The sequence below is a fragment of the Electrophorus electricus genome, chromosome 20 (assembly GCF_013358815.1).
Source record: "Electrophorus electricus isolate fEleEle1 chromosome 20, fEleEle1.pri, whole genome shotgun sequence".
Taxonomy (NCBI): domain Eukaryota; kingdom Metazoa; phylum Chordata; class Actinopteri; order Gymnotiformes; family Gymnotidae; genus Electrophorus; species Electrophorus electricus.
The window spans coordinates 1,605,001-1,615,000 of record NC_049554.1 but is presented as its reverse complement, the minus strand read 5'-3'; the positions used below and the strand labels follow the sequence as shown (position 1 = coordinate 1,615,000).

General features: G+C 41.2%; 1 protein-coding gene across 1 annotated transcript in view; it reads right to left on the bottom strand.

Annotated features, from left to right (window-relative positions):
* LOC113579158 (voltage-dependent L-type calcium channel subunit alpha-1D-like) overlaps nucleotides 1-10,000 on the bottom strand; it is a 78,498-nt gene that overhangs the window by 37,153 nt on the left and 31,345 nt on the right. The window contains exons 9-14 of the mRNA XM_035520235.1: nucleotides 6,678-6,756; nucleotides 4,496-4,522; nucleotides 4,062-4,222; nucleotides 3,558-3,783; nucleotides 2,200-2,407; nucleotides 1,794-1,914 (exon numbers count right to left, since the gene is read on the bottom strand). Coding sequence (XP_035376128.1) covers nucleotides 1,794-1,914; nucleotides 2,200-2,407; nucleotides 3,558-3,783; nucleotides 4,062-4,222; nucleotides 4,496-4,522; nucleotides 6,678-6,756 — 822 coding nt within the window. The remainder of the gene's footprint in view (nucleotides 1-1,793; nucleotides 1,915-2,199; nucleotides 2,408-3,557; nucleotides 3,784-4,061; nucleotides 4,223-4,495; nucleotides 4,523-6,677; nucleotides 6,757-10,000) is intronic.

The window sequence follows — 10,000 nt, the reverse complement described above, 5'->3', positions numbered from 1 at the left end:
ATTGACTAAAAAAGTTATATTAAATGTTATGTAAAATATTTTCAGAATACACATTCAGAAAGTGGTACAGAAAAAATCAACCAGTTCAGAAGGTGATGGGAACATGTCCCGAGCCTAAATTACATCTGTGGACCGCATCAAAACATGACCAACGGAAGCAGAGATGCTAGCAGAATCAATACAGAGTTTACGAAACATTAGTATAATGAACACCTCTGCACAAATTTGTCCAAAACTGATGCATTCAAAATAAGTCTGATAAGTTATTCTGTTTTAAACACAATGCTGTTAATGGTAGAGACCCAACTCTTCAAATAAGTTATTAGCAAGCAAGTAAGGAACCTAACCTAGCTAGGATAGCTAAGTGAAATGTTAGGATACAGCTGGACTGTCATGGTTAGCATGTTGTATGTAGCTGCTAGTCAATATCGACTGCTCATACAAGTGAACAACGTTAATGTTCATTCTTTAACTCTGGTACTCCTTCAATACCAATGGACAATGAAAAATATTTCCCAAGATTCAAAAGTTGTAGTGTTAGGAGGATCGCAACAGTGTGGAGCAGTCCAGAGGTGCTTGCAAAACAGAGTTAAAAATTTAATGGCCCTGCACAGTTGTTATTTTTTTTAATGTGAAAAAAAAAATCTGCAAATAAAGATATATTTTCCAGTTACCTTCAGAATTTTCCCATAAAACCCATGACCCCTAAAAAGGAGTGTTTTGAATTTTCTTTTTTCTTCATTCTGCTGTGTGGGTGTGGCCCCAGCAGATTAATTGACAGCCAGTTAGTCAGTATAGCGCAGGCAGGAAATGGGAGTGCATCAACGTGGCTTTACCTGTATGAACCTGAAGACATGAAAGGGTGATATGGATTTCGGTCACCAGCGGAATCTGTGCCGTGTTATCATATAACGTTACAAAAATACATTTGTAGCCAAGTTAAATTCCGTAACAAAATTAGCAAACGTTAGGCTGCACATTTTTATATTCTCATTACTGAATAAAGTGTCAAATGAAAACAATGAGTGATATTTAAAAAATAAAGACTGACCACCTTATCATCCACATTGCCTGCAGTAGCTAAGTGGTGGGTTGCTTTCAGCTTAAGTCTGCTGGCAAATCTAGAGCTGTATTGAGTCCAGTTTTCAAATGAGTCCACATTAATATGCCTGCTTTTATAGTTCATGAATATGCAATATAAGGGAACTTTTGATTCTCTATATTAAATACGTGTTATCTATGATGTCTAAGATCACACCAAATAAAGTGTAATTCCTAAATGGTGATTAGGGGGCCATATACAAAAATTTTATTTTTCAATACTTTTATGCAATTTCCAGTGACAAAAAAATGTTGGACTGAAGCAGAAAATAATCTTCCTGCCAATATAATATTTTGTGCAAGGAGAAAAAAAAAATACTGTCCAGGGCCTTTAAGAAAACACGTAGTAAACCTGACCAGTCCATATGATTAGGTATCGAATTAATTTGTTGGAGGCTTCAACCAGCGCTGCTGTGGCAGTAAAAGAGGATCAAGAAGAGTGAGCTGTAACGTTACACTAAGCAAGAAACAGATGTAGCAGAGATGCTGGACAACAGTACTGTAGTGCCTTATTTTGTTATTATTATTGTTGTTGTTATTGTTATTAATGATAGTATATTATTATTATAAATGAGTACAACCCACCCTCCCCCAAACTAGACAGCTTTCATCACAAATTGAATTAAATTCTGTGAGAAACACATTAAACAGTTGGCTGGTCAACTAAAAACAGACACACCAGAAGTGGATACAGTTTCCACAGATGAAGAGGATGACAAAGTACATGCAGACAATCATCCCTGATGATGAAGGTCCGCCAAATGCCATGATTCCGTCATACATTACTTCGTTCCAGTCTTCACCTGTCAAAATCTGAGATGAGGATCACACACACACACACACACATTAATATTTATGTTATGTTTCCATAGCAACAAGTTGTTTTTATAATATGGTGGTACACACTGCACCCCTCTGCAACACACACCATAGTGATGCATCCAGTCCTCTGAAACCCCACCAACACTACACCCTTGGGCCAACACCCAGCCCCCCCCACACACACACACACACACATACATACACACACGCACACCTGAAACACAGTGAGCAGGGCTACACACACACACACACACACACACACACACACACACACACCTGAAACACAGTGAGCAGGGCCTGTGGAAAGTTGTCAAAGCTGCTCCTATTTTTCTCAGTCGCGTCAAAGTTGAACTTCCCGCCAAACACCTGCATTCCCAGGAGACTGAAGATGAGGATGAAGAGGAAGAGGAGGAGCAGCAACGAGGCGATGGACTTCACGGAGTTCAACAGAGACATCACCAGATTGCTGAGAGACTGCCAGTGACTAGACAGAACATAAAATCAGCTTCATCAGGGCTTTCTACTTATCCTTTCCAATTCACACGTCTCTCTGTAACTCACATTTGCTCAAAGCTATTTTATTTGTTTAATCTAATTTTAGCAGCTGCATGTGCTGAACCTTTTCTTTGTTTAGTCCTGTTTTTGCACTACTGCTTATGAATCTTACTTTTCCTTTGTTACATATTTGCATGTATTTGAAAATGCATACATAAGGATGTGCCCACATGACGCTGGAAACAATGTCAACAGAATCTGTCTGGGTGCTGTCATAAAAGAAACATCTAGAAGCAAAATCGAAAAAGGACATCTATTACACAATCTTAGTGCATGACTCAGATACCCGTGTCCAACATCATTAGCACAGGAGTTATATTTTTATGCTTCGCTCAGAAGAAAGAAGTCCTGTGGAATCACAAAACCTATATTTAAAAAAAATCCAAAAGAAATGTCTTTCACCACTACAAAGTGGCTGGCACTACATAATGCACTATTTCTGCCAGGGAATGATTTCAAATGTGGCTTTGTGACAGTTAACCCCTCCCTAATGTCGCAGTCTCTTTGGTTACCTGTCTTGTGTCTTTTGTTTTGGTTCTATTCCCTAGTTTTGTTTTCTCCAACCTCTTGTAAGTTTCAGCTTTCTTGTTATCCTCTTGTTAGCCCTGGTGACCTGGTGTTTCCTGGTTTTCTTTGCTGGTCATTGTTCACACCGTTTTCTTCAATGTTTTCTTCAATCTTGTCTTATCTTTTGTACATAGCCTCTGTTCACCCTGTGTTCTGTGTTCCACACGGAAGCTCTTTTCCCTGTAGCCTGTTTTCAGTTGAGTTTTGTCATTTTACCTGTTCATAGTTATTGTGTTCACTCATTCGCTCCATGGTACAAGCTTAGGTAACTTCGGCAAAGGTGACATGAAACCGAGGTTTCTTAGAGTATATTAGAGCATATTTAACCTTACTGTGTATACACCCTTTTAATGAAAATTGTCTATGAGGCTCATCACTCAATACCTCTTTTTTTTCTCTAACTTCTGTATGCTCATCGCATATTTCAGCTAAACTGACCTCTATTCTCACAGGCCACCTTACCACAACTTTAAACACAGAACAGGTCTCTGTTCATGAAGGCTACGTCTTACCGCGTGACTTTAAAAATCCTGAGGAGCCGGACGCAGCGGAACACGGAGATGCCCAGCGGGGACATGATCTTCAGCTCCACCAGGATGGTTTCCGTGATGCCGCCACACACCACAAAACAGTCGAAGCGGTTGAAGAGCGAGACGAAGTAGGCAGCAAGGCCCAAGCTATACATCTTTACCAGCATCTCCACCGTGAAGAGAGACAGCAGGACCTTATTGACCACCTCTGAGCATAAGATGACCAATGGCAGAGACAGACAGAGAGAGAGAAATGACATTTTAGGTAAATGATCATAGATCGATCAGGTCCCAAACTTTGCAACTCATCAGATCGTAGGCACTGGAATTAGCCAAGGAAGCAGATGCCTCTGAAAAATCATTAAAGTACTGGGGAAAAAAACAAAACCCTAAAACAAATAAACAAAAATAACCGATAGCATTAGTTGGCCACGTCATAGTGCAGCGTGTGTGTATGTGTGTTTGTTTGTGTGTATGTGGTCTCACCCTGTATTTGTGTGAGCCAGTAAGGTTGATTGTAGTGTTCAGATGAGATAGTAAGAGTATTTAGGAACACCAGTATGATCACCAGCCAATAAAACGCCACGGATTTCACCGTCAAACGGCACTTCCTACGTATAAGCCTGTTCCAGCGCTGTAAGCCCCGGCTGCAGGGGAGAGGGGACAGGAAATGATCTCACAATAGAGGAAAGAATGTCACAGTCAAAAGTCAGACACAGATGTAAAGCTAGCAGTACATGCTAATTAATACTGTGAATGCACAAGGAATGAATATGGTTTTAGGTTCAATGAAGTTAGAAGTAGGGTAAGATGCTCTGGGTTTTGGGGAATACCTTCAAAAAGAAGCAGCAGCATATAGAAGGTAACTGAAAGAAGTGCAAAGACTGTATGAAGCGAACTCAGTAAGTAAGTTTACTAACCTACAGGATGTTTTTGAAATTTTCTCACTGAAAAGTAAAAAAAACAATAAATGTTATAGCAAATGCAAGTTTATCATTCTGATGTAGTATTTGTAAATATAAGTTGTGTTTACAGCTACATCTCTTCCATTGCGTGTGTATGTGCATGTGTGTGTATGTACACTTTGGTGTATATCTGTCTGTGTGTCACGTGTGACTGAATGTGTGGTGTGATGTGTGAGTGTGTGTGTGTGTGTGTGTGTGTGTGTGTGTGTTAGAGAGAGCTCACAGCCATCAATCACATCCACAGTCAGCAGATCAGGGACAATCATCCAATTGTGGATGACAGCTAAGTCACAAGTTCATGTTTCTTTAGTCTGTTTAATATGCACTGCAGACCAACAGCAGGGGGCGTAGTTGGGTTTCAGGGGACTAGATATAGGCATTGCTAGCTCCAGTCAAACGAACTGACACAACATAGTGAGTGCAGGTAAAAAGGTTTCTGAGTCTTCTGTGTGTTTGTCTAATGGACATGGTTGCAATTGCGGGTATTATTCAGACGACTCATCTAGTTGGAGCTCATTTTGAAGTTTCTCCTCCTGCCATAAGAGTGGCACCCAAGCTGTGCAACTAAGCTGCACTTCACAATACAACTCCGTAAGACTCCCCTTATAAAGAGATTATGAACAGTTTAAAATTAACTCACTGTTGGTTAATAATTCAGTCATATATACCTTCTATAAAATGTAGTTATAATAAATTAATATAAAAGAACAACAATGGCTTGTTGACCATGTGAATCATTAACCCTCAATTGGTCAAGTTGTTCTGAGTCATAATTGTAAGTAGCTTTGGATAAACATGTCAGGTAAATGTAAGCAAACTAAAAGAGGGATCAGTACCAACTGTCTAAGGCAAAGCTACAGGTGAGGGAAATGTAAGTGTTTAAAAACAATTAGGAAATGTGTGACAACTTTATGTATTATGTCTTTGTAAAGAACTCTGAATTGTCACTTTGCAACAAACATGGTTTACAAATGAACCTGCCCTGACTTGCCAGTTTGGAGACGCACCCACAATCCTCTGTTTCCATAGGTGTAGACATGAGCACATACGGGCAGTCTGCGATAACATTTTTGTCTTGTGCAATCTAAGGAGAAACGGGAATGTATGCTGGTGTCTGTGACTATTCTCCTGCAGTGTGAGCGGTAAAGAGGTGCACGCATGTGCAGAGAAGGGTAAGATTTATTATGGCCAAATCCAAAACCAAATCCAGGGTCAGTTTACTGATACAGAGATTACGGGGATACATGATAAACCAAAAACACATGAAGGCAAACAGGGGAAGTAGGCTATAACAGAGGCCAGGATAAACTCAGAGGCTAAGAAACATGAAGCCTAGGATAAACACAAAGGTACAGAGTACAAACATACATTTTCAAAACCATCCAAACATACACAAGACTTCCCTATATCCAATGAACAGCCAAGGGAACACAGGGAACCAGTCAGGGTTTAAATACATGAACTAATGAACACTAAACAAAGCACAGGTGCCAGCCATTAATCGTGAAAACCAAAACCAGGACTGGAACAGAATGGAGAAAGAAACAAGCTAACCATGGAACATGGACAATAGGAGGGACCAACTGTGACACTGTGATGCAACGGCAATCTCTAAGTGCAATACACAGAAATCCCCGTCAGTCTTAACTCTCACATTTATAAACATCCAGGCAGTTAGCCTCCCCTCCAGTATATTTAGATAAACATCTTGAAGCCGCAATTGTGTTGGTTTGATCAACATGTGTGTGTGGCCACACACCACACCAGGTTCTTTATGGCAAAAAGAAGACACCAAAAGCATTATTCCATGGACCATTTCAATGGGTCTGCACACCACCAACGTTGTGGCTCGGGAGTTGACCTGTATTGACTGCCGAGTCCCAGAATGCACGTTACAGAAATGTGCTACACCAGAGCAAGCAGGAACCTCCATCCTCCTCCTCAGATTGCCACAAAATGTTTATTCACCATTCACCTTTACAGCCAGTTATTGCAGAGCCAATGTCAGCTGTATTAGCTAGTGGAAGTGAAATACACTACCATCCTACTGGACAAGACTTAAGGCGTGTGTGTGTGTGTGTGTGTGTGTGCGTGTGTGTGTGTGTGTGCGTGTGTGTGTGTGTGTGTGCGTGTTTACCACAGAGGACCGCAGCATGTCGGTTGCTCCTCCTCCTCCTCCTCATTCTCCATGTTCACAGAATTTTCATTCCCTTGACCTTTCATTGCAACATCACACAGATCATGTTAGACACACAAAAAAAAGCCTAATACTGAACTATTAAGTATCAGAGCTAATGTGTAGGATAGTAGATGTCCAGCAGCAGAATTCTGGCCAGTGGTCTCATTCAAAATGCCTCATTCTAAACAGAACTGAGAAATTAGTTTAAAATAATGTAAGGCTAATTTTAATTTAGGTCCACTAAACAGTGTTTATAAAAATGTTAAATGAACTGATTTAACTAAACAGCCCACCCTTAACTTTGAAATAAAATCAATAGCAACCAAAGAGGATTCCAGCATGCACACTGTCATGAGAAATATATTCAGTTACAAATTCCTAACATTTCTCTTTGTTTTAACCTAAATGTTAAAATAATTTTACAGCTTTTATATGCCTCGTTTTAAAAATATATCTAAATATACTTTTCCTCTCTAGAGGTGAATGTTTTTGGACAGTCTTGTTTCTTGAATAAGATTTTCTCAGACAGCTCTGATTAGACAATACTGGAAATAGTTTTTCTGTGGAAGGAAAACAATTGGATTTTGCAGTTGTTCCAAAAGCTGAACCTTTATTATGAAAGGTCGACTCGTTTTATCAGTATGCTTTACAAGGAGATTAGGTTGTGGGGTGTATGCATTGTGGTGGAGTACTCAATGTGATGAAAACATGCAATGCCAAGCAAAATGATCGAAGGAGTAGAGGTGAAACAGTGGGAAAACAGATGTGCAGAAAGATGCAACCCACACACAAACAACCACATTTCTCCTCGACACACACACACACACACACACACACACACACACACACACACACACACACACACACAAACACACGCTTTCTCTCTCTCTCTCTTTCTCTCTCTCTCTCTCTCTCTCTCTCTCGCTCTCTCTCTCTCTCACACACACAGGCCCGTCTCACGTATGTAATGGATTTACCAGGAGCGTCAGCTGCTTTCCTTCTCCTTCTCTTGAAGGCGCTAAGAAGGCGGCCTGGGTGAGTCGCCGGCAGAGCCATGCGGAAGGCCACGCGTGTGTTCCGCGCGGTGCAGTAGCGGAAGCAACGGCACAAGAGCAAGAAAGCCAGCGGCTGAGTCAGCGGGGCCCCAGCACGGATACCCACCCATGCCCTGTCTCTGCACCACACTGTTTACCTGGATCAGGTGCGTCGGGGTTGACGTAGAAAGTTTAAAACGGCTGGTGCAAGGACACTGAGGCTGGGTTACATACAGGCATACATGAGAGCAGCAGCAATAACAACACCTACAGCAGCATCAGTCACACCAATGAAAGCAAACAACATGGGAGCAACACAAGGCAGGGTGAGGATGATGGGTAGAAATATGATAATGTTGCATATATGAAATGAAAGCAGTTCCGCATGGTGAGTTTGTCCACATGAAGACACTAAGATGCATATTGCAGACACTGGCTTTGGAGGTCATTTAAACAAAGTTAAATCTGATTTACCCTCTGATGGAATAGTCAGGCTGTGGATGTTGATTACCAGATTCACTATTTAGCTGACTGGGTCTATGTTTGGTAATGTTCTAGAATGTTCTCCTTTCCTGCAGGGTCAGATTTTGTCTTTGAACATTCAACAGGCTAATGAGGTTTGTTCACATCTGCCATTTTGACCATATCAAATACTTCATAACTCTATAACAATGACACATATGTTGTGTATTTACTACAGGGTTTGTTTCTGAAGTGCTCACTGAATAAACGTCATTTTGACTAAAACAGGTGTTCGTTAATGCTGAACATGCTTTGGCTAGCTGAATATTTGTTTGCAGGCTGTGACTGTCTGTGGTGTGTGTGTGTGTGTGTGTGTGTGTGTGTGTGCGCATATGTTTGTGTGTGCGCACACGTACGTGTGTGTGTGGGTGTGTGTGCATGTGTGCGTGTGTGTGTGAGTGTGTGTGTGTGTGTGTGTGTGTGTGTGTGTGTGTGTGTGTGTGTGTGTGCGCACGTGTGTGTGTGTGTCTAGAGCTGCAGCATAAGCACTAAGGTTGCTGCGTGAATTGTGCAGAGCTGGTCTCTGCACACCAAATCCATTCTCCTCTGACAAAGGCATGCGAGAGAGCAGATTTGGATTAGCTTTCCTTTTGCCCAACTCTACACTCATGCTTCTTCCCAGCTGCTCACGTGTGGTCTGCATGTGCATGGCTTGGTAGGATCGCGTTGGAGCCAAAACAGGGCTCACCACTGGAGATGCCAGAGCAGATGCTGGACCACATGTGAACGACCGAACGAAAGGTGTGCGCTGCTTCGATAAATGTCACGAGCGAGAATTCTCAGCATGTTGGATAATACTGCATTTTTGGTAATAATCCACCTGGACCATTAATGACCCTGCAGCCGTAACCAGCCTTAGAGTGAAAAACAAAGGCTTGAATAGTATGATCATTTTAATTACTGTTCTATTGCTTTCTGTCATATACTACTGCCACATCACTGCTTTTAAATGACATTGCCTTTATGTAACCATGCTATTCTCAGAGGTCATAGTGTACTAGGAAACATTGTCTGCATTCTCAGAGATTGACCTTGAAACAAAAGTGATTTCATGATTAAAATATTGAAAGAATCCTCAGCTACAACGGCTCCCCATCCCTGAACGGATTCAGTTCAAAATCGTCCTTACATTCAAAGCTCTGCACGGTCTGGCACCTCCCTATCTAGCCCAACTCTTACACTCTTACTGCCCCACCCATACACTTCGGTCCTCTAATGCAGGTCTCCTCTCCATCCCCAAGTTTAGACTGGTGTCTGTAGGAAGCAGATCCTTTAGCGTCATGGCCCCAAAACTATGGGACACTTTACCTCAATCTCTCCATCTCTGCTCCTCGCTCTCCTCCTTCAAATCTCAACTTAAACTCAAAACACCTCTTTTCCCAACACGTTTCATAACTTCTCTTCTTATCTGTCTTTGTTCATTATTGCGTTGTGTCAATAGCTTTTTTCTCTCCTCCATCTCTGTCATTGTAAAGCAACCTTGTGTCTGTAAAAGGCGCTATATACATTGAACGTATTATTATTATTATTATTATTATTATTATTATTATTAATAAAATTGTCCCATAGACCCAATATCAAGCAATTTCTTTTAAAAAATAACTTTTCAGTGCACAGTCAAATGTTATTGCTGATACTGTTAATCAGTCACTTAAACAAAGAATGAAACATACATTAGGCTGCACTATCTCTATCTGTAACCTATCTAGACCTCTGTGCTGCTGC